At 64.6% G+C, this 23306-nt stretch overlaps 1 protein-coding gene across 2 annotated transcripts in view; it reads right to left on the bottom strand.

Annotated features, from left to right (window-relative positions):
- The window catches only part of ADAP1 (ArfGAP with dual PH domains 1), a 57975-nt gene that overhangs the window by 22157 nt on the left and 12512 nt on the right, over window positions 1–23306 (bottom strand). Inside the window, exons 1-4 of one of the 2 annotated variants that reach the window (XM_072943496.1) lie at window positions 14835–15520; window positions 12145–12275; window positions 5634–5725; window positions 415–497 (exon numbers count right to left, since the gene is read on the bottom strand). In XM_072943496.1, coding sequence (XP_072799597.1) covers window positions 415–497; window positions 5634–5722 — 172 coding nt within the window. In that variant the 5' untranslated portion in view covers window positions 5723–5725; window positions 12145–12275; window positions 14835–15520. Of the gene's footprint in view, window positions 1–414; window positions 498–5633; window positions 5726–12144; window positions 12276–14834; window positions 15521–23306 lie in introns of those variants that run through there. The other variant, XM_072943495.1, reaches the window with a different exon arrangement.

Raw genomic sequence — 23306 nt, 5'->3', positions numbered from 1 at the left:
ACCAGCTGCTCCCTTAGAGGGATAAAGCGGCCACCCCTGCGGACAGAGCCACCTCCATCTGATCACCCCCTGGTGCTAAGAGACCCGGGGGCCTGGCCCACCAGACTTTGGGGCTGCCTCCACCCTCTGCCCCCAACCTGGGCCCCAGGCCTGTCCACACCCCTCTTGCCTGCCCCACAGGCTGTCCCAGAGCGGAGGCGCCGCCCCAACCAGCTGCAGCCGGCGGGTCCCCCCGGGCCCCCATCCCAGGTCAGGGCTGATCTGTGAGCAGCCGCGGGGACCCTGGGTGCCAGGTCAGAACCCTCAGGGAGTCGTCCAGCTTCCTAATGACCCTGCTCCAGCTCAGGGGGCGGTGGACCGAGAGACAGACACAGAGACAGCGCAGGCGGACAGACGGACAACGTGCACCCTCACCTGCGGAGTACGGCTCCTGCCTCTCGGGGTGGGTGAACTCCTGCCGTTCGTACTTGGCCCGGATCCACTGCTCCCGCAGGAGCCTGGAGAGAGACGAGAGAGGGGTCGGGACAGTCCCAGCCTGACTGCAGGGCTGCGAGACCTGTAAGAGCTGCCCCTGGACGTGGTGGGGACACGCAGAAGGCAGGGCTGAAGGGCCACCAGCTTTGAATTTTTAAATGCTTACTAATCAGTCTCACCGCCTCACGCACCCCTGCTGCCTTGTTGGCTGCTGTGGCAAGAGTCCCGTCCCCAGAGGCCACCTCAGCCTGCACTTCTGCCTCTGACGCACAGAAACTTGAATGGTGCCCGCAGAGGTGTGCACCCCGCCGCCCTTCAGAGAGGCTGTCCGTCCTGGGACCGCGCAGGGGGCGGGGGCGGCCCGGCTCGTCCCCCAGCCTGCAGTTTCCTCCACCTCCAGTCAGTTACACAGAACAGAACAAACAGGGGGCCTCTGGCTTTTTGCTGGGCCTCAAAGCCAGCTCCCCCGCCTGCAGCTGCACCCTCGGCTGGGCCTGGGGCGCCCCGGTCCTGCGGCTCTGCGTGCGGGTCCCGGGGCTGCCAGGACAAACGGCCCTAAACCAGGCATCCTAAGATAACAGAGATCCGTGCTCCCAGGGTCTGGTGGCCAGACCCTCTGAGTCCAGGTGCTGCAGGGCTGGTTCCTCCTGGACAGCCTGGAAGAGGCTGCTCCCGGCCTCCAGCCGCCAGGGAGCAGTTCCTGGGGCGTGGCCACACCCCCTCTGTCTGCATCTGTCTTCAGGAAGCCTCCCCCCAGCATCCCCCGCTCCTCTCTTATGAGGACACCGGCCACTGGATTGCACGCCCACCCCAACCCAGTGTGATCTAATTCGAGACCCTTCCCTTCCTCTGCAAAGACCTCGCTTCCAAATAGAGGCCCCTCGTGGGTCCTGGGGTCAGGACGTGGCCTGTCCTTTGGAGGACGCCACCCAGCCCCCACAGGGGCCGAGCTGCGTGACGCTGGGGGCTCGGGCCCCGCCTGCAGCCGCCCCTCCTCTGTAACAGGAGGACTGCACACCTGGCCTCTCAGAGCTGCGGGGCCCTGGAGCCCAGCCTGAGATGCAGCCACATCCGCCCACAGCCATGCTGTGGGCTTGTCCCCACCCCATTGGGTAGGGGACCCATGAGGTCCCTGGCCACTGCCTTGGCAAGGACACTGGCCCCAGGGCTCACGCCCACACATAGGGGTTTCCAGGGCCTGGCATGGAGGCTTCCAGAAGCAGCAGCAGGAAGCCCTGGCTGCAGGCACTGGCAGGGGGAGTCCCCACCCTGCTCAGCAGAGCTGGCCCGAATCGCTTGGTCACCCGGGGCCACGCCCGAGACAGCCAAGGAGCCTGGGCTGGCCCTGCCACACAAGGGGCCCTGGCCTCCCGAGACCCCTGGCCCAGCCTCCTTCATCAGGGGAAACTGACGTTGAAGGGGGTGACCACAACACCCCAAGCTATGACCACAGAGATGATCTGGGGGGCCTGCCACCCGGGATGGGTCCTGTTTCAGGGGAGCCAGGTTTCTCAGCCCTGGGCCCTCGGGCTCAAGTTGGGCACTGCAAGCTGGGACGTGTGCTGGACGGGTGCCCGGGCGCGGCCGACCCCCTCCTCCACGTGTGGCCCGCCTCCCAGGCTGCCCTCCACCGTGCACCCGGCCCCACGTCGGGGGGCCACGCCTGCCGAGATGACCAGTGGATGACTAGCCGGCCAGCGAGCCGCCTCCTGGCTCACCTGCCTGCCGTCCGGCGTCTGACTGCAGTTCCCAACACTGTCCCCACCTGGTGGTCAGCCCCGAGTCATGGGTTCTAGGACACCCTGCCTGGAGATCGGGGGCTGGGCTTTGCCCCTGGGGAGGTCACCTCCTCGGCTCGGCCTCCCCTTCTGCCTGGTGAGCAGGTCATTCAGACGGCCCCCAGGGAAACAGAGTGCAGACTCCACCCTTGTGCCAGCCCCCAGACCCACGTCCTGGCCTCCATCTGCCCCGCCTCGAGCAAACCCAGACCCCCATCATCTCACCTGCGGACTTCTGAGGCTGTTACGGGTCAAGCTGTGTCCCCGCCCCCCAGAAACGTCTGCTGTGGTCCTAACCTGCGAGACCTCAGGTGCACCCTTGTCTGGAAACAGGACGGTGCAGGTCCGTGAGTTAAGACGAGGTCGTCCTAGAGCAGGGTGGGCCCTAGCCAGTCTGACCAGTGCCCTTGTGCAAAGGGGACACCTGGATACTGCCACGGACGACCGCAAGAGGACACAGGGAGAAGTCGGCCTCAGGAGGGCCCACCCTGCACACTGTGTTCCCAGCTGCTGGCCCAGACTGGAGACCCTGAATTTTTGCTGTCTCAGCTGCCGGCCTGGAAGCTCGCACAGAGCCCTCTTCAACAGGGACTCTGCCCGCTGGGGCCCCGGGGCCTGGGCTCTGGGACTTCTGCTGCTGCCAAGAGAGGGGCACCCACAGGGGCCTGCTGCCAAGAAGGCACACAGGAAGCAGAGGGGGCCGGCCTCCATCAGAGGTCAAGCTGAGGGGAGCCGGCACCACCTCCCGCCCTACGTCAGGGTCGAACGTTGGCACCGGGTGACACAGGAAGGGGCTCGGGGCCTGGCCTCCGAGTCTCGGGCCTGGAGGGCTCCAAGCTCCAGACGTGGGCGGGGGACTGCCCTGTCCAGAGCACTCGCTCTGGGCCACTCTCTGGCCCCTGACTCTGCACCTCATTTCATCCTCATGACGCCCGCGTCATAGCAGGGAAACTGAGGCCGCCAGGCTTTGCCCCAGGGAGGCTGCTGAGCCCCTGTCCTACGTGTGCACAGCTGAGAGGCTGCACCCGCACCCCGCCTCTGTGGCTGCGCGTCAGCCCCGCCCCTCCCTGGTCTCAGGCTGCCTGGTTAGGTTTCCCTGTTGCTGCCTGCCCAGCAAGGAGCTTCCCCCAGGACCCCCCTGCCCTGCATCCTCACCCTCCGGGGCCCTGCCGCTTGTCCCAGGCAGACCTGCCTGACCTGAGCACCTACTGCATGTGGGGACGCAGCGGGCTTGGCTCCTGTGAGCCTGCACCCAGTGGAAGCTTCTGGAAGGCGGGGCCTGCTTGGGCTTCAGAGCGCACTCCCACGGCACAGGGGTGCCTGGTCACCCCGGAGGCCCTGACCGCACTGCCTGCACGGGACAGGGCAGTGTCCGTGAGCACTCTGCGGGGACCAGGACGCAGAGGAGCCAGCCGAGCGCCTAGCAGGACACAGCCTGTGGCCGGCCTGCCCCTCACCACACGCTCAGACAGGCGGGGAGGCATACATGCGAACGGCCCAGACCACAGAGCAGCCTGCGGTGGCGGTAAAGTCATGTCTCAGGAGCAGCTGCCACCTTGCTGATTCATACCGAGCGGGCTGGCGGGCGGGGCGCCGACTTCCCTGAGAGCCCAGGACAAGCGGCCAGGCCGCCTCAGGATGTACAGGTGGTCCGCAGGCCTGCCCGTGAGGGGTGAAGGGCAGACACAGCGTGTAGGAGCTGAGGCCAGCCTCGGTCTCCCCGCCTGTGGAGTGGGGTCCGAACTGGCCTGCCTCCCAGGCAGCTCACAGAGAAGACACCCAAGGCCCGCGCCGATGCGGGTACGTGGCGAGCGTGAGCTGTGGGGGCAACACGCAAGGAAGGCCCCGGCATCACCTGGTGCCTGGACGCGCCTCTCAGCCCTTCCCCCTGCGGCAGCCGGGCCAGGACAGCGGCCTCCCTCTCCCCACCCCCGGCTCTAGCAGAACTGGAAGCGCACAAGCCTGCACAAAGCCAGGGTCCAGGTGCCGCTGGGCAGACTCCCCGGGGTGTGGAGTTGACAGAGTGAGTCGGGAGGAGGCAGGGCCGAGCGAACAGAAGTGAGGTGCTGTGGGGGCGGGGGGCCCGGGGGCGCAGGGCCAGCCAGCTCCTCGCCCCAGAGACCACAACCACGGTGCATCCCTGGCTGGGGAGGAAGGTGGGCTGGATCCTTACGCTCCTGATGCACAAAGGGGAAGTGCTGGGAGGAGCCCTCAGAAGGGAGGGGCTGCGGGAAGGTGCTCGGGCCCTTCACCTCCAGCCACCACAGAGCCAGCTGAGGGGGGCCACGCGGGCACGTCCTGCTCTGGGGGCACGGGGGTTGCGGGTGGAGATGCCGGGGACGGGCTGGGGGGCTGATCCAGGGAAATTTGGAGGTGCTGAGGGAGGAGACAGACACTGGGGGTGCTCAGTGGGGAATCCAGGAGCCCCCGGGAAGGATGCGGAGACGCCTGGTGGGCACGTCCCCGCCACTGCTGAGCCCGACACCGGCAGCCACCCCCCCAGGCTGGGGTCCAAGCCTCGCCCCAGGTGCCACCCCGACTTCCAGAACCTCTGGACTTGTGCAGGGTGCCACCCTGCCCTGGGCGCCAGGAAGAGAGACTCCAGCCATCCGTCCCCTCCTCCTGAGGAGCCCAGGGGCCTGAGGAGGAAAAGGGTCTGCACCCGTCCCGGCCCTGAGAGGCCCGAGGAGGAACGGAGGGTGAGGGAGGGGTCCTCATGGGGAGGAGGCGGCAAAACGGAGCCAGGCTGGGGTCCGGGGGCGTCAGGGGGCCCAGGGCTGAGATGTGAGTGGGGGTACTGAGGGCCGAGCAAGAGCACGTGGGCAGAAGAGCCCGGGGACATGCCGGGGGTGGGGGGCACGGGGGGCACGGGGGGCAGGCCGTCCAGCCTGGATGAGGAGACGCCCAGAGAGGGCTGGGAGTGGGAACCCAGTGGACCGCAGCGCCACTGTCACCAGGCGATGCCCACGGGGTGGGGAGACGCGGACCCTGAGGCCCAAAACGGCTGGCCACCGACGCTGGGGTCACATGGGAGAGGGGACCCAGACCGCCCCGCAGAGCCAGGGTGGGCCGCACACAGCAGCGGCTCCCAGCACCCTCCTCCCAGACGGCCTGAGCCACCCACACCCAGCCCCCCGGGGACCCCCACTGCCCGGGGGACCCGGGGGCTGGAGCTGCTCCCTGCAGAACGTCTGCTCCCACCCTCTCTGCAGCCACCACCCACCACACCAAGAACCACGGCCAAGCGGGAGCTCACGGGGTCCACGCTCCCCGGCTCCCTGGGCGGGTGCCTCTCCAGGCCTGCCTGCAGGTCACCCCGAGCTGTCTCCGAGTGCGCAGGCTGTTTACCAGCGCTCCTGACAAAACCCCATTGTTACTCACTGGCAGTCGGAGGCCGAGGGCCGGTAGTAGAAGGGGGGCACTTTGGACTGGAACATGGCTCTGGCGACGGCGTTCCCACGGGAGGCCATGAACTGCGGAGAGAGGAGGGTCAGGGGCCTGGAGCCCGGGGCCGGCAGATCCCAGACCCCACGGCTTGGCTTGGCCACCTGGACAGGAACCCCTACCCATGTGAGCCGTTCCCCAGCAGGTGGACCGGCCGGCGTCTGTCCAGAAAGGGTCCCTCCTCGGGAGGGCATCTGGGCTCCACTGACCCGCATTTAGGGAACAGGTGATGTGTGCCAGGCACGGGGAGGCCCAGACCAGCCTGGACGACACTCAGCCCCAGAGGGCAGGCAGGCTGCAGAGGTGGGGGATGGGGTTGCCAGCTGTGACCCTTGGGGGTGCGGGGGGTGGGAAGCCTCTGGAGGAGCTGGCGGGGTGGGGTGTGGCAAGGGAGTCCCAGGAAATAGCACGTGCAAAGGCCCTGAGGTGCGTCGTGCTGGGCATGTGGGAAAAGGCGCCCTGGCTGGTGTGCTGACAGTGTGCAGGGGGCGGCAGGGCCTGACCACAGGGGCCTCGGAGACAGGAAGCAGGGTGGCTTCCTTGTGCTCTGACCCTTCCCTCTAAAGTCACTGCACTTTGAGGACCATGAGATGGTGGCCATGGCGGACCCAGAGGACCGACTGGGAAAAGCCACAAACAATACGACGCTTCAGCAAAAGGCTGGTACCAACTTAGAATTCTAAAGCAACGGCTTTCGCACACAGAACGCCAGTCTGCTCAGAGGAAAGGCCCCCTGACAGAGCAATGGACAGCACGCCTAAGATCCGCCTAGTGAGAGGTGCTCGGCGTCCACGCAGGAACCGCTCCGTGCTCCTGAGGGAAGCACAAGAAACTGGACAAAGACCGGCCACGTTCCTGCGTAGGGAGATGTCCCCTTATGTTTGTTTATTTTCAGCAGTTCTCAAAAAGGAAAACCAGGAATAGAATTTTTTTAAGCTAGCAATGATTCTAAAGTTCACTTTAAAATTAACAAGCAAAAACATCCCGGAAAATTCTGAAAATGAAGACCCTTCCTACCGGATCTTAAAACCTGTTACGATGCTGCTATGAACAGAGCAGGTACTGCCCAGAGAGCCTGGCTCCGCGGGCCGACTCAGCGGGCCTCACAGGACCCAGCGTCCAGTGCCACCCACCCAGACGTGCGCGGGTGAGCCAGCTGGTGGACAGTGGCGGTGACAGCTCAGACGGGGGGACGTGTCCACTGGCCGGCGGCCAGCAGGAAGCGGGAAACCACCGGAGAAGGGGAGGAGCTGGGTGCTCGTTCCAGCAAGCAAACTCCGACTGGACCAGAGACTCAGTTTCCAAAGCTAAACAATGAACGTGGTAGACGAAAGTCACAGGACAATTCCTAAAGCAACCTTGGGAGACTGCAGGCCGAAGCCTTACGACTTTGGGTGACGACGGCTTCTTGGGCAGCACACCAGAAGGGGCGGTGACCGCCAACGGGGACGGGGCCTCCCGAGGCGAGACGCGTGCCCTGGAACCAGAGGGGACGGTGCGCAACGCCGTGAACATGTGTTCTGTGTTTACTTACTTTTTCCCTGCAGCGTGGCGGACCCGCAGCACGGGGCTCAGGTGAATGACGTGGCGGCTCGAAGTCACGCAGTGACCTCGCGGCCAGCCCAGTCACTGCGAGCCGAGCCCCGCACACAGCCCCGTCCCCGGACTCAGCCCCCGGGCGCCCGGAGCCTGTGCCTCCGTCTCCCTCACCTGCGTCTCCAGTGCCCGTCCCCCTGCCCTCTGCAAGCACCTGTTTGTTGTCTGTTTCTGTGAGTCTGTTTTTCACGTCGTTTTGTTTTGTTTTCAGAATCCACACGTAAGGGCCCTGCAGTCTCGTCTCTCTCATCTGACAGATTCCATTTGGCACAGTGCCCTCTAGGTCCACCCACGCTGTCGCAAAGGGCCAGATTTTGCTTTGAAATGGCTGAATAATGTTCCTCTGCATACGACGCAGACACCCAGGGGAGGGCGCTCCGTGTCTCTGCACCCTGGCTGCTGTAAGCAATTCTGCAGTCAGCACAGGGTGCACATATCTTTTTGATTAAAAATACTCTGGTAAACACCCGGAAGTGCAGTTGCTGGCCCTTACGGAGGCTCTGTTTTTCATTTTTAGAGGATCCTCCGTACCGTCTCCCACTGTGGCTGCACCGATTCACACTCCCAGCAGCAGACGTCCGGTGACATCTCATCGTGGTTCTGGTTAACGCCCTGACGATCCGTGGTGTCGAGCGTCTTTTCAGGGCCTGTGGGCCATTTGTGTGTCGTGTCTGCTCTGGGAAAATGTCTGTTCAGGTCCTCTGCCCACTCTGAACCTGATTTTCCTCCTTGAATGCTCAGTTGCATGGGTTCTTGGTGCGCCGCGGCGCCGACCCTTCGCCAGACGCACCGTCCGCACGCTCCCCCGCCCGCTCGGCGGGGCCTTGCCTTTCTGCTGCTGACGCCCCTCTCTGTGCAGAAGCCTTTCAGCCTGACGTGACCCTGCCTGTCTGCTGTCGCTTTTGTTGCTGCTGCCCGAGGAGACAGGTCCAGAAGGACGCCGCGGACGCTGACGTCAGAGAGCTCACAGCGTGTTTCCTTCCAGGAGGCTTATGGTTTCAGGTCTCGCGTTCAGGTCTTTAACCCGCTTTGAGCTCATTTTATTTTGCTGGTGCGAGAAGGTGGCCCAGCCTGACTCCCGTGCGTGCACCCGTCCGGTCTCCCGACTCCGTTTACTGCGGAGACTCTTCCTCGTTGTGCATTCTCGCCTCTGGCTTGTTCACTTTAACATGGTGACTTCTGTTACATGAGTTTTATCTCAGTAATTAAAACATTGCAAAGCTCCTTAAGAATGCAAACTGCGTTTGGGGGCATTTTTAGGGCAAGAAAGGCAAAAGACAACCCGAAGAATGAGAACAGCCACTCGCGAGTGCTGACAAGGGACTTGCGTCCAGAGCATAAAAAGAGCCTGGAAAATGAAAACTCCTCACTTGAAAAGACAAAGACGCCCATTTTCCAATGGGTGGAGGATGGGAATGGACACATCTCCAAAGCGGACGTACAGACCGCCAGGACGCCCACGAAAAGACGCTCAGCACCACTGGCCACAAGGGGGTGCAAACCAGACCCCGGACCCGGCGCCCTCCGGGAGGGCCAGCACCAGACAGGCAGCTGCAAGCGTCGGCGAGGACGTGCGGACACGGGGCTCTCCGGGCTTCACCGGCGGGAGGGGCGGCTGGCGTGGAAGAGCTCAGCAGACTCGCAGATGTCAAACACGGAGCTCCCACAGAGCCGGCACTCCCGCTCGCAGGTGCCCACGGTGAACGCGCCCATGAGGGCCCTCACAGCCCTGCTCACGGCGCTGGGGACACAAGACAGCCCGGCGCCCGCCAGCTTGCGAGCAGACACGGTGCGGCCCAGGCACACGAGGGACAGGGCTCAGCCACGAAAGGGACGGAGCGTGTGCGAGTCCTGACAGCACGACGCCCCATGAACAGAGGTCGCAGAAGCACAGGTGCGTGACCCCACGGACGCACAGCGTGTAGAACTGGGAAGCCCGTCGGGACACGAAGCAGATGTGCCGACTCCGCGGGGCTGGGGCGGCGGCCGGGAGAGGCTGCCAGTGGGCGTGGGGCTTATTCCGGGACATGAAAATACTCAGAAACTTGACCGTGTTGGAGGCCGCACGGCCTGTGACTACGTGAAAACCCCTGCCTTATGTACTTTAAAGGGTGAGGTGTGCGGCGTGTGAGTTACAGAAATAAAGCTGTTCTGAGTAAAAACAACCCTAGGGGTGGGCAGGCCTGTCTCGGTGAGCTGCAGGCCCTAAGCCACAAAGGCAAAGCTGACACATTTGACTACTTCAAAGTGAAAACCTTTCCACTGCAAACCCACCATGATCAGAATCAGAAGGCACGTCACCTAGAGACGCCGCCTTCACTCAGCGTCCCCGAGGGCCCAGTTCCCCGACGCAGAGCCCTCGGGGGGCAGGAGCGGCTGACAGCCCAGCAACAGCCAGGCGGCCAAGGGTTCAGGCGGAGGGCTCGCAGAGGGGCTGAGATGCCGCACTAGGCGCCGGATGCCTCTCGAGACAGGAAAACGCAGTGAACCCTTGACCCGGAAGTTTGAGTCGGCTCCGCGGGCGAAGGACGGACACAGGGAGGCAGCTGGGCGGGAGCGTGGGGGAGGCACAGACGGAGTGACGGGGGCCCCTGGACCCCCTTCTAGGAACGCAGGCTCCCGTGACCCCCCTTGCAGGCGATGCTGCATCTGAGGCCGCTCACTGTCTCGGGGGTCACGGTGGGAAGACCCCTGTGTGTGGCCCAAGGGGCTAGAGAGAGAGACCGGGACCCTCCACCCGGGATCCCGGAGCGGCACTCGTGTTCCTGTGAAGCACGCGCAGCCGGGGGTGGGGGCATCCCTGCGGCCTCCCGGGGGGGCTCCCGCAGCCACGCCTTCAGAGCTGGGTGATCAGAGCACGTGGCGGCGGTGTGCAGCCCAGCGTCCGCCCGCTGATGGACGTGGTCTGTCGGCAGGGGACGTTCTGGGCCTTCGTACCAGGTGGGGGGCTGGCACAGGTGACGGCGCAGGCGGACCTGAAGGGCGATGCTCCGTCAGCAAAGGAGCCGGACACGAAAGCCCTCGCCCTCAGCACCGCCCCCACTCGTGGTCAGATCCGACTCGGGGGCCCATGCGTGGCGGCCTCGGCCTGGGGCGGCGTGGCAGCTGCGGGCTGGGGTTCTTTCTCAAGTGACAAAAATGTTCTAAAATTGACTGTGGTGACGGTTGCACAACGCGGCGAACGCACCAGAAGCTGCTGAACTGTGCTGCAGTGGGTGAGCTGGCTGGTCGGCGTGTGAGCTGTATCTCAGCAAAGCTTTTTAAAGAAGATGTTACAGAAGAATAGAACTTCGGGGAAAAACCATGAAAAGAAACAGAAAGAAAGACAGAAAGAAGTCCCTGGTGCCTGGACCCACAGTCAGGGCTGAGCTGGGGGAGGCGGGCGTGTTTATGCCCCAGGCTTCCCGGCTGACCGGATGCCTGGGCCTCGGGGCGGATTGAGGGCAGCCCGGAGCCCAGGGGCCGTGGCAGACCCCTTCCCCCCGACCCAGCCTCTCCCTTGGGTGGGGATCTTCAGGCCAGGCCCCTCCAGCCCCTGGAGATGGCCCTCTGTGTAGTGACCAGGCGGATGTGCAGAGGACACAAAGGAAATGAAGGGCCCGCCCGCCCCGGCCCCGGCCCCGGCCCCGGCCCCGCTGGCACCCACCCGCCCCGGCCTCTCTGCGGACTTTCTCAGGAGCCTTCGCAGGTGGAAGCCAGAGGTTTCCTGGTCACACCCGTGTCTGGGCCCCCTCCCTCCCTCGACAAAGGGTGTCACACCCAGCACAGCGTTCCTGCCCCGAGCCCCAGAACCTCCGCAGGCGGCACCAAGGGGCCGTCTGACCACGGGTGGAGTGTGTTTCCAGCCGCACGCTGCAAGTGCTCGACGCGGCTAGCTGGCCTGCAGGGCAGAGTCTGGCTCGGCAGCAGGCCCGGGTGGGCCCAGGACCCTGCATTTCTGCTATGCTCCCTGGGGAGGCCGACGCCACCAGGCTACACTGAGAGCAGCAAACTGTCACCTCCCGGCGGTGAGCTTGGGGCCACCAACCTTGGACCCCCAAGCCCCACAGCAGCCCCCATCCAAGACACTGGGCTGTCCCACTGGGCCGTCCCCACCACCCTGACCCCTGGACCCCGCAGACGAATCCGAGCAGCCAGGGGCCTTGCCCGTCTCCCCACAGCCTCCATTGGGGCTCAGGCCCCACCTGGGTGGTCCCCACGGCCACGTTCCTGTCTGGCGCTCGCTCCTCCAGGCTCTGCCCACTTCCCTCTCCACGTCAGTCAGGCTGTGTGGCCCTGCCTGCCACCGCTGCCCAGCACCATCCTGCCCGTGTGTCTACAACCTGCGTCCCCGCCCCAAGGCCTTCCCCAGGGGAGGCAGCTCAGCAGGACTCCCACAACAAGTGTGCGAGAAACGTGGGTCAGGTTTGGATGGGTGAGTGGACAGATGGATGGATGAGGGAAGGGCCTAATTTTTGTTACCTCCTGTGACTCTCCACACAGTTAGCAATAAAACGCTAAAAACGAGAGGGCAGGCCCCCTTCAGAGCTGCTCCATGTGGGGTCCCCCGGGCGCCAGAGCGTCCCAGGTGCCGGGATGCGGGCCTGGAGCTGCAGGAGCTGCCTGTGGTGAGCTCGGCTCTCACTCATTCCCTCTGCAGCTGCCCCAAAGGGAGCGGGGAAAGAGGCAGTCTTGGGGCTGGACGCACCGGCTGGGGCTGCACAGCAGGGCCGCGGTCCAGACGCCGGCCCCTGGGCCTCCATCCTGTCTCAGGTCCCACCAGCCCAGGCCTTCCCGGGGCCCCAGGGATGAAGGGACCTTCTGGCTGCTGTGGCCCAGCCCATCCCCCACCCCACGCCCCCGCCCCTGCTACCTCCACTTGGGCTTCCTCCCAGGCGTCCAGGCGGACCGACTTCACCTTGCTGACCTGGGGGATGTTCCGGTGGATTCCGGAGCAGCTCAGGCAGATGAACACCCCCAGGGTGTAGGAGGCCCAGTCTGGATCTGGAAGACAAAGGAGGCATCAGGAGGCTGAGCCACGGGTCTCCTGGGCTCGGAAGCCCCGCCCCTCTCTCTGGCCTCAGTCTCCTCACCTGTGCACAGGAGGCCGGCCAGGAGCCCAAGGGTCACCGGCTCCGTGGACCCTGGGCAGGGGTCCCCCCACCATAGACGAGCAGCCCCACCCCCTCGTCCTGACGGCCCCAGGGACCAAGGGGGCCCTGAGGGGACAACGCCATCGCTGTGGACGCAGGGCAACCTGCTGACAGGTGGTGACCAGCACGTGCTCTGCAGGCAAGACCAGGACACGCCGGCACATGCAGGGCGACAGTCCACGGCAAGGGAGTGGGGAAGGCTCCGAGGAACCATGTGCGCAGATGGACAACCTTGGCAGGGCTGAGCCAGAGCCCAACGGAGTCCATGTTTCCAGAGGTTTGAAATTCCTCCGCTGGACGATGGCAGCGTGGACACGGAGGAGTGGACGCTGTCATTTGGGGGGAAGGGCGAGTGGAGTCCCCGGTTCCTCCCTGGTCTGCACGTCCACGTGGTGACCACGGGGGTGAACCTGTGGTCACTGCAGCCCGAGGGACCTGGGGACCCACACACCCGGGTGACCTCCCGCCCCAGGTCCGGTGGACACTCTAGCCCGTGGTAAGACTCGCAGGCAGGCCAGTGCAGGCCACCCACGGCACTGCACCCCTTTGGGGCCCTGGAGAATCCGCCCCAGTGCCAGAGGGTTGGAGCTCTCCTCAGAGACCCAACGCCGGGCACAGGCCCACGTGTGTGCGTGCAGGGGTGCGTGTGTGGGAGGGCGCACCTGTGAGTGTGCACGTAGGGGTCTGCAGGGGTGGAAGCTCTCCTGGTTCCTGGGTCAAGGCCCCCTCAGCCCAGGGCCCGCCCTGCATGGGGCTGGCTGACCCCAGTGGACCCGACCAGGGCCAACAAGGGTGCGGGCAGCCCAGAGGCCCTGGGGCCTTGGGGCCTCGGTTGGGGGCCACACCCCAGCTCAGAAGAGCTGTGAGCAGAACCAGCACCCCATCCTCCTGACACCCCTATCCATCGCCTCCCAGCTTCCTGCCCCGCTCCCCGTGTCCCCTGGCCACGCCTGTGTGTTGGGCCCCCAGACCCTCGTAACACCAGCCTTCTGGGTGGAGCCTGGGGACTTCTCACCTCTTCTCCTCAGCCCAGAGGGCGGCCCCCCACCCAGGGCACTGCCCCGGCCCCCCATGCCTGTCAGCTCCATCCGCCTGCACCCCGACTCTGTGACCCCCGGAGGCCTCCCTGACCCACCGGCTGGGCCTCCGCGCCCCGTGCCCCTCGCTATGCCCCTTCGCTTCCTCGTGGCGTCTGGGCACCCCGGCACTTCAGCGCACACGCCTGTTCACACAGGCCGTCGTGACGCCCGAACACACAGGGGTGGGGCCGCACGTACACACTGCCCCCGAGAGCGCCCTCCCACTGCCCCGGGGGGACCTGGGAGGTGCTCTGGAGGCAAGGGCTCCGCAGCGGCTGGAGGCCAGGCCCCCGAAGTACTGACGTCCACGGAGAGGGCTGATGTGCACTCCGGAGGATGGGCAAGGGGGGCACAGGCGGGGAGAAGGCCGCATCCCCCCATGCTGAGCCACCAGGGAAGGGGCGCAAGGAAACACTGGGTCAGGGCGCCCCAGTCGACCTCCCGCCCAAGGGCCCACTGGCGACCCGACTTTCACCAGCTGACGGGGACACAGAAAACGTGCATCTGCAAGAACCGATGTCCCGCGTCAGCCCTTGACCCTCAGAATGGGTCACTTTCAAGAACTCACTCAGCTGCTGCACAGAGGCCCCAGGAAAGCACCCGCCGCGGGGCCGCCCCCAGGCCCCTGCCCGCCCCGCAGACCCCCAGTGCTCGGGCCCCTCTCTGCGGAAGTGCAGCCCCGGCAGGCAGTGGGGAAAGCCAGCAGGTGGGAGAGAACGCGAGTGGGAACGCGCACCCGGGACCCAGCGGGGCCGGCTCAGGCCGCACGGTGCGTCCCAGTGCAGGACCCCGCCCGTGACGGGCCGGGCTGGGCGGGGGCAGGGGGCCTGCCACCCAAGTGGCCAGCTTTGGGGCCGGAAAACACACCAGGGCAGGGTAACGGTTTCCTCCAGGGGGATGGGGGCCTCAGGGCGGGGGCGGAGAACCGAGGGGAGGAGCTGGGCCCCTGAGTCGCTGCCCAGAGGACAGAGGCCCCCAGAGCCGGGACCAGGCAGGGGGCCGTCGTGGCCGTGCGAAGAGTCAGGCCTCTGAGACGCGAGACTGCGTGTTCAGCAGTCCGTCCAACTCCCGTCACCTGTGGCCCCCTGAGGACCTAAGTCCAGCCCCCGGAGTCCACACAGAACCCCGCAGAGGCCAGGTGCTCACAAAGTATCTGTGATGAAGGGTCCAAGCAGCTGTTCCCCGCGGAGTCCCCGCTTCCCGAGGGAGACCGCAGGCCATCTCCCCCTCAGCCTCCTTTCAGTAAGGCTGGCCGGGGGACGCCCTGGGCAGGCTCTGCGGCTTTTGTGGGGAAGAACACAGCTGAGGGAGCGGCAAGGGTTTACAGTTACCTGCTGTCCTGGAGAATGTGGAGGGCCACGCTGAAGCCACAGAGAGGGGACAGTCCGGACTTCACCCCCTGGGTTCCGTCTTCCCTAGTCACGCTTGTGCACGGGGGCCCGGCAGGCACAGAGCCAGGGCAGGCGGCACCCCCTTTCCAGGCCGCACCTCCCTCATCTGGTGATGGGACGAGGGGTGATGGTGGAAAGTGCCCGGCTGGGAGAACCCCGGGGTGCAGGGGAGACCCCAGTGACGCCACCCAGTGATGCTCCGGCTCTGCTCTGAGTGTGGACCACTGCCCCCCGCCCACTGCGGCCTGGTCTTCCCTTGCGGACATTCTGGGAGTGGCTGGACAGAGCCTGGCTCTGTACATAACAGTTTACGTCTCTGCACCTGGTCTGTGGCTGCTCCTGCGGCCCGGCAGCCGAGTTGAGTGCTCACGACAGGATGCATGGTCCACGAAGCCGAAATTACTCACTATCTAGCCCTTTAAGGAAACGTGTGTCAAGCTCTGCTTTAGAGGGGAAACCGGGTTTGACACAGACGTGCGTCCACAGAAGGCGTGTGACCAGGATTGACAGCACAGGGCCCTGCCCACAGCACCCGTCCCGACAGCAGGACACGGCGTTTCGAGAAAACGACAGCCCTGCCCGACGCCCGACCGCTGACCCGAGGGCACGCCGCCCGCGTGTGAGGACGTGCGCGTGTGAGTGTGCCCCAGACACACCTCGAGCCGCCTACTTCCACAGACGGCCCGAGGAAGTTCAAAGGGGAGAAGTGGAGATGCTGCCTTTTACACAACAGCAGGAAGACAAAACCACCGAGGTCGAGGGTGCTGGGGGCCGGGGCAAAGCTGCCACTTGAGGAGAAGGAAGCTGGTGCCTCTCACAAAAGCTCTGGTGACGACACTGTCACACGCCCACAAGAGTGGCCCGACGTACAGGCCGACGCTGCCGGTGCTGCCGGGGTGCGGGAGCGCGAATGGGGCCAGCCCGCGTCAGGGAGCAGTTTGTCGCTTACATAACTAACGCACCCCTCCTCCAGCCCAGACGGCCTACTCCGAGGCGTGTACCAAGGGCAACGAACACGCCACCAAAAAGAACTGCGCGTCCCACAACGTGTCAAAAGCACAAGCCCGCAAGAACCAACGGGCTCCCGCAGGGACGCAAGGCTGGCTTGACGTCTGAAAGTCAATCCGCGTGATTCACCACGTTCACAGATTAAAAACGAGGAGCTACATGCTGTCTCAGTAAATGCAGAAAGCGCACTGGCAAACTGTAGTGTCCTGACGGACATTCTCAGAAAACGAGTTACAGAGGGGAACTCCCCTACCCTTGGGGGCAGGTAATTAGGTTTGTTTATATACGTTTGGAGGAGGTGCCGGGGACTGAACCCGGGACGTCCGGCGTGCTGAGCATGCGCCCTCCCCGGGAGCCTCCCTGACTGGACGCGGGGCCTCCGTGGAACCCCTGCGGCTGACGGCACACTTGGCGGAGCAGGACCGCCTGCCTCCCCAGGGAGATCAGGAACACGGCAGGGATACGCGTTCCCGTCACCGCCACTCAACGCTGCGCTGGAGGTTCTAGCCAGTGCAATGAGGCGGTGGAAAGACAGACAAAGGCGTTACTGGAAAGGGAGAAACACAACGGCTTTTGTCGCAGACAACACGATTATCCACACAGGAAACCCAGCGGATTCCACAGAAACACTGCTGCAACTGAGGAGCAAGGCTGCAGGGCGCGGGGGCAGCAGACACCAGCGACAAGCACTGGAAACTGGACGTCTCGCACGCTTCCGTCCCGGTGGCTGCTGCGCACAACGTGCGCGCTAACACCACGGAACCACACCCTTGCTAACAGTAAAGTGGCGAATCCTATGTAACACATATTTCACCACATCAAAGGTTTGAGTCCCATTTACAGTAGAAAACACTGAATACTTCAGGGTAAATATGACCAAAGATATGCAGAACTCTGCACTGAACACAACTAAACGTCACTGAGGGAAACTGAAAGGCCCACACGTGGCAAGAAACAGTGTCGCTGGAGGACGCGGTGTTGTTAACGCAAGCCACGCAATCAGCCTACAGGTTCGCTGCGACGCCAGCCAGAGCTCCAGCAGGTGTTCATGGAGGGAGTGGCGTGAACACAGAGGACCCAGAGTAGCCAAAACGCCTCTACAAAAACGAGAGACTGACACTGCTCGGTCTCAGCATTTACCCTGACAGCCCAGTTACCAAGGAGGTGTGGCGTCGGCATGAAAAACATCGATGGGACAGAACAGAGGGTCAGAAACGGGCCACACACATCTGGACAACCAATTACTGACAAAGGCAGTTCAGGGGAGAAAGAATTACCTTCCACGAGGGGTGCTGGAGCAGCAGAGACGGTCTGGAACACTGGACGTCGCCCCACCCCAACCACATACAAAAATGACTCAACACGCGTCACAGCAGAGCGTAAAACCTGAAACCGTAAACTTCCAGAAGAGAACAGGAGAAAAACCTTTGTGACCTGGGGTTAGGCAAAGGCTTTTTAGCTGTAACACTAAAAGCAGAACTCATTAAAAAAAAAAAAAAGATAAATTGGCTTTACCTGAATTTTTTAAAAATCTGCTCTTCGGAAGACAGCAGTCAGGGGACTGAGAAGTCAACGCTGGAAGAAACTGTGCGCGTCACGTATGTGAGAAAGCACCTGTGTGCCAAGTGTACAGGGGACCCTTCCAGCTCAGTAATAAGAGGGCAGACAACCCAGGGACCAAGGAGACGGCAGGTCTGAACAGACACGTGACCGAAGATGGCCAACAGGCCCGAGGAAGCGGCTCCTCCCTACCCCACGCCCCGCACAGCGGCGGGAAAGCAGAGGCGGACCGCCCACGGCCCGCGGCGCTCAGGGTGACGGCGGGGCCCTGCGTCCCACTGTGGCCACGGCTACCTGTTCCGCCTGCATGCTTAGAAGGGGTGAGCTCTGCCGTCTGCAGATCACACCTCGATAAAGGTGAAATTTTAAAAGATGCTGGTGGGTCTACACCCCAGCCCTGTCCCAACAGAGTGGAGAAGCAGGAAGCTCCGGGCCCCCCGCCCCGTGCGTCCTTCCCTGAAGGGTGGGCAGGCACCTGCTTCCTCTTAGGGGACGCGTCCTCCCAGAGGTGATGTCCAGGGGGTGCCCAGGGCCACAGGGGTCAATCCGGAGGCCCCGCCTCGGAGAGGGAGGGACAGGGGCTGCCCTGGGCCTCCTCCAGACCCTAACACCTGGTGATGGCGTCCTCGGGAGTCGGTGCCTGGGGTCCCCCCAACCCTGTGCAAGAGCACTGCCACCTCCTACTCTCCCTGGGGCCCACGACTGACCACATTGCCTCACTTCTTCGCCACAACCCCTTTGAGATCCCCATCACTAGACCAGTTCTACAGAAAAGGGGAAACGAAGCCCAGAGAGGATCAGACACTGCCTGAGGTCACACAGCGGCAGAGCTGGGGTCAGACGGCCGGCTCGTGTCTCCCAGAGCCCACCCTACACCCCGAACCACCTTCCTGGCTCAACGCAGGCAGGTGCTAGAAAGCGTGCAGTTGGCTGGCACTGGCGGGAGCCCCAGCCCAGGACCCAGGCCGATGAGGGTCCGCCGTGCCTGGAGATGCCCCCCACCAACCGTGCCAGGGCTGGTGGGGGAAGGGCAGGAGGACAGTCAGAAACAGGAGGCCTCTGCACTGCGCCCTCCCCTCATCCAAACCCACGGTGAGCACACGGTCCCTGCCTGGGGGGGCCCCCATCACACACTGCCCCACGGCCACCAGCCACCAGGAGAGGCCTGCCTCTGTGTGAGGCACCCAGGCTGCTCCCCACCTCCCGCCCAGCGCACAGTGGGCCTGCAGCAGCCCCCATGCACAAATCACCTATTGGTGGGTTGAGGGCTTGCCCCCGTCTGCCCCCTGCAAACTGCTGCAAAAAGCCTAAAGACGGCAGGAGGGGGATCAGTACCCTCAGGCCAGCCAGCCGGGCACACAGTCCACCTGCTGCTGTCAGGACCCGCTGCCCCTGGGCCCCGTCCAAGCAGCACACGCCTGGAACGGCACCCCTGGGCCCCGGGCCTTTCAATCAAGACCCCAATTTTAAGGACAGATTCAGACCCCAGGAGGGGAGTTCTGGGGGTGACTCTGAGCAACAGTTTAAGGCCTCTGGGGTCAGGAAGAGTAACTGCCCCCAGGCCCCAAAGCCGCCGAAGCAGAAGGCCTGCCGGCCCCACCAACGCCCACGGCAGCTCGAGGCTCTCGTCCTGCACGCGTCTGCGCTTCCGCCAACTCACCTGAAGCCAGCGCCTCCCTCCCCCCAAAACAGCCTCTCATCAGAATCCGGGGCAGGAGGGTGGCCTGGGCCTGTCTGCTGGGAATCCTGGCCACGCGGCCAAAGGCCTCCGGGTGGGCGTGTGTGAGCATGTGCATGTGCGGTGGGGGATGAGGGCTGGGCGAAGGGCAAAGGCTGGCAGGAGGTGCCCAAGGGAGAGGGACGGGCTGCCGCTTCAGCTGTCCCCCCGGGCTGCAGGGCTCAGCCAGGTCTGCCTGATCTGCACAAGCTCCCCTGCTTCGAGGCCAGGAGAGAGCTTTGAGGGGTGGGGTGTCCATCTGTACTCCTGAGCTCAGAGCCCCTCCAGGATACCCCAGCCCCAAGACCCCCTTGGTCAGGGCAGGAGGGCCCCACCCCCAGTCCAGGCTCCACTCTGGCCGCAGCCCCTCCCCGCAGGGCGAGAAGCTGCAGGACCAAACAGACGAGCCATCCCGAGCCAGCCCCAATCCTCTCTGGTCCACCTGAGCCCTGGGACCCAGAATTCCCTGCTCAGTGGCCCGGAGTTGGCCTCCAGGGCCTGCGTCTCCCCAGGAGACGTCAGTGTGTGCAGCCCGGGGCCCTGCAGTAAGGAGGTAGGGAGAGGGGGTCAGGCTGCCTCCACGAGCACTCCTGCCCCGGCCCCACAAATGTCGGGGTGCTCTGCAGGCTCCGGGCCACTGCCCCGCCCTCTCTGAAGCGGGGTGGCCATGCCTGCCCGAGCAGACTCTGCCCCAGGCCACCAGCTTCCTCCCGCTCCCCCACAGCTGTCTCCTGCCCTCCCTCTGCCCTGCGCTGCCTTCCCCAGGGCACTCCCAGGTGACTCAGCACCCCCTCTACTTCCGGGGGCTGGACTGAGCCCAGGTGAGACACAGCCTGGGGCTGCGCCAGGGGAGCAGGCGTGCCCCTCGGCCAAGACCGGGGTGTGAGCAAGGTGCACAGTGGGACCTGCGACGGAGCCGTGGGTGCATCAGAGCCCTGGGCCCAGCTCCGGGGACCTCTGCACCACCCAAAGCCCAGCAGTGAGGAGGGTGAGATCCTGGTGGTGACACTGGTCGGCGGGCTCTGGGCAGAGGCAGAATGGCTGCCAAGGCGGAGGGATGGGCGTCACCTGGGGGTCCCACGGGCGCTGCTGCACACAGCAGCCACTCACCTCCAGGGCCCCCTCCACAGCGCCCGCCCTGCGCCTCACCCCGGGGCCCACACAGCCTGCCGCACGGTCTCCCGCTTCCAGTGTCGGGAACCCTGAGCCTGACCCTGACCTCCCAGCACAGAGCACAGCCGCGGCTGTGTCTTCCCTCCTGTCTGGCTGGAATCTAAGCTCCAGGAGGGCAGGCATTTTGCTTTTGTGCCAAGTGGTTCCCATCACTGAAGGGCACACAGCAGGCGCTCAGGGAGTGTCAGTGGTTCACACCGCCGCCTCTCTCCCCGCCCCCACTCCAACACGAGGCAAGGTGCACAGGACCCCTGGCCTCGCCTGGCCTCGCCTGGCCTCCCCTCCCGCAGGCCCTACTGCCCTCTCCCCTGCACCTCCACCACCAGCTCTCGGGACCACTCCCACCAGCGTCAGAGACCCTCTCTTGACCCCACAGTGACTTCCAGCCGCACCCCCCAACCTCCTCAGGCCCCTCTCCACCAGACGCCCTGCTGCAGACACCGCTGGCCTCCACAGAGCTCACCCCATGCTTCCTGGACTGGACAGCATCTGGCCGGGCCACCCGCCCTTGGGGTCCTCCTGCCACGGCCCCACTTCCGGCTGCCTGTGCGCCCCCCTCCCGGCCGGGTGCCCTCCCGGCATCTCATCTGGACTCTTGGCTGTAAACTGTGCTATAGGGCTAGATGGAGGGGGCAGTCACACAGCACAGAGAAGGTTCTAAATGCCACCCAACTGTCAACTTCATGTGATGTGAATCTCACCTCAACTAAGGGAAGGAAAAAGGAAACATTCAGACATTCAAACACTCGGCTATTTTCTGGCCTGTTTCCTCCAGAACTGACCTCGGCGCCAGGCCCACGTCTCCAGTCCAGGACTGCAGTGACCTTTCAGACCAGCTCCTGGTCTGCAGTCCACGCCCCCAGGGCTGTGCTCACCTCAGCCCGTCTCTCCCTCAGCCCCACAGCCCGCCTGCCAGCAAATCCCAATCCTCAAACTCCACGACACTTGCGGGACTCGACTTCTCTCCACACCACCACCGCCGCCCCAGACCAGGCCACTGCCACCTCTCCTCGCGAGGATTCCAAAGCATCCTATGGTCTCCCCGCTTCCACTCGTGCTGGCCCGGGACCGCCCCCTGCTCCCGTCCCTCCCCTCCAAGGCCCTGCGTGCACCCCAGGTCACCTTGAAGCTTGTCCCCCGACTCTGGACACACCAGCCTCCTGGCTTCTCCCGTCAACATGCGAGGCTCACAGTGGTCCAGGGCCACTGTGCCTGCAGCACCCTAACCCTAACCCCCCTCTCCCCACACCACGCCCTAGTGACACCCCCATCCCGGTGACCCCACCCAGGCCTCAGCCACACCCACAGCCACACCCTGACCCTAGTCGTTGCCAGGAACCTCACACTCCCCTCTCAGTGGTCCTGCTCTGAGCCACCTGCCTGCCTTGGACCTCAGGACACCAACCCCCCATGTCTTCACTGCCCTCATGTGTCGGACAAGCCAGCCCCCTCCCACCACCAAGGCCTGTGCCGAAGAGCCCCGTGCCCAGGAAAGTCACAGCCACATGGAGGCGCTCAGTCGGATCAAGGCCCATGAATCTTGGGGTCACTCGACTGCATCCAGCACGTTCCAGCCTTCAGAGTGGCCCCCTCACGCCTCTCCTTCCCCTCTGCCCGCCCTCCCAGAGCCGGGGGCCGGGGGGCCAGCCTCACTCCTCACGCATTTGGACAGAAGCGCCTTCTTCACCCCCTTTGTGGCCCTGGTCCCACCCATACCTTTCACAGGATGACTCCAGGCACTGCCACCAGCTCCTGCCACCCCTCCCGGCCCCACCAGTGACCTGAGCTGCCCCGTCGGTGGTCAGTTTGCTCTCCTCTGACCGCCTCTGTCTCCACGTGGGTCCCCGCCATCCCCAGCTGTCCCTCCATCTCCTCTGCTGGCTCCGCTTCTCACTGCAGGAGGCTCAGCGCCCACCCTTCTCCTCCCTCCCCTGGACCCCAGAACATGGATCAGGCCACCCCCGCCAAGCCCACCCAAGACCTACCCCTCGCCGAAGTGGCCCTGGCTCCTCCCTGGTGCTCCAGAACCTCCGCTGCTCCCTACAGTGGTCGGGCCTGGCTTGGTTTCCGCAGGCCCAGCTCCCTTTCATGGCTCGGGCCTCTGGCGGCACGCCACCGCCCCTGACCGCTCTCGACGGGGAGGCCCGCAGCGGCCCCCACTGCACTGCCGCCCTCGGCCTGGCCGTCTCCCCACCAGGATGCAGGCGCACAGCACACACCCTGTCTGCCAGGGTCCCCTGTCTCGGCAACCGCACAGGGCAGCACACCCACATTCACACGCAGGATGGAGGAAGGTGGTGCCCGCACTGGAATCCGGGGGGCGGCCGACTGAAGGCCCGGCTCCATGGGGGCAGCAGCACGGCCACAAGCCACCTCTGCCACGTGGCAGGAGGCCACAGAGCAGGGTGGGGGCCGGGTCTGTCCCCACACACCCTGACTCCAGCTCACTGCTGACCACCTCGGAGCCTGCACCTGTCCCTGCGGCCTGGACTGGGTGCCCATCCAGAGAGGACCCTGGGGAGACGCTGGAGCCGGAAGCGCTGGGGCTCTGGCCCCACCAGGGCAGCGACAGCAGCGGTGGGAGCTGTCTGCGGAGTGTTCTGGAACGCTCGAGTCTGCTGGCATCTTACAGCCTCAGGGGGAAGGGCCTGGACGCGAACAGCAGCAGCCCACACCCCCTCAGCAGGCCACTGGGCAAGTGTTTCTGGTGCAGCTGCCCTCAGCTTGCAGGAGCCAGAGGGGGGAAAGGGCCCTTGTCCCTCAAGTATCAGATCTGTGCTCTGACTGCGGATGGCTGCTCCTGATCACAGACGTGCAGAGAAAGAGGGGGACAGCCATTGTTGCAGCCCCTCCCCCTCCAGCTCAAGGGACTTCCCCCAAATTTAAAGAGCCAGCACCCACATTCCCCTCTTCATTTTTGCTTTCCCCACTTTGGGCGCCAGACATTAAAGACT

The sequence above is a fragment of the Vicugna pacos genome, chromosome 18, assembly GCF_048564905.1.
Source record: "Vicugna pacos chromosome 18, VicPac4, whole genome shotgun sequence".
NCBI classification, from domain to species: domain Eukaryota; kingdom Metazoa; phylum Chordata; class Mammalia; order Artiodactyla; family Camelidae; genus Vicugna; species Vicugna pacos.
Note: the sequence above shows the minus strand (reverse complement) of the source record. Positions and strands in the feature narration are given on the sequence as shown.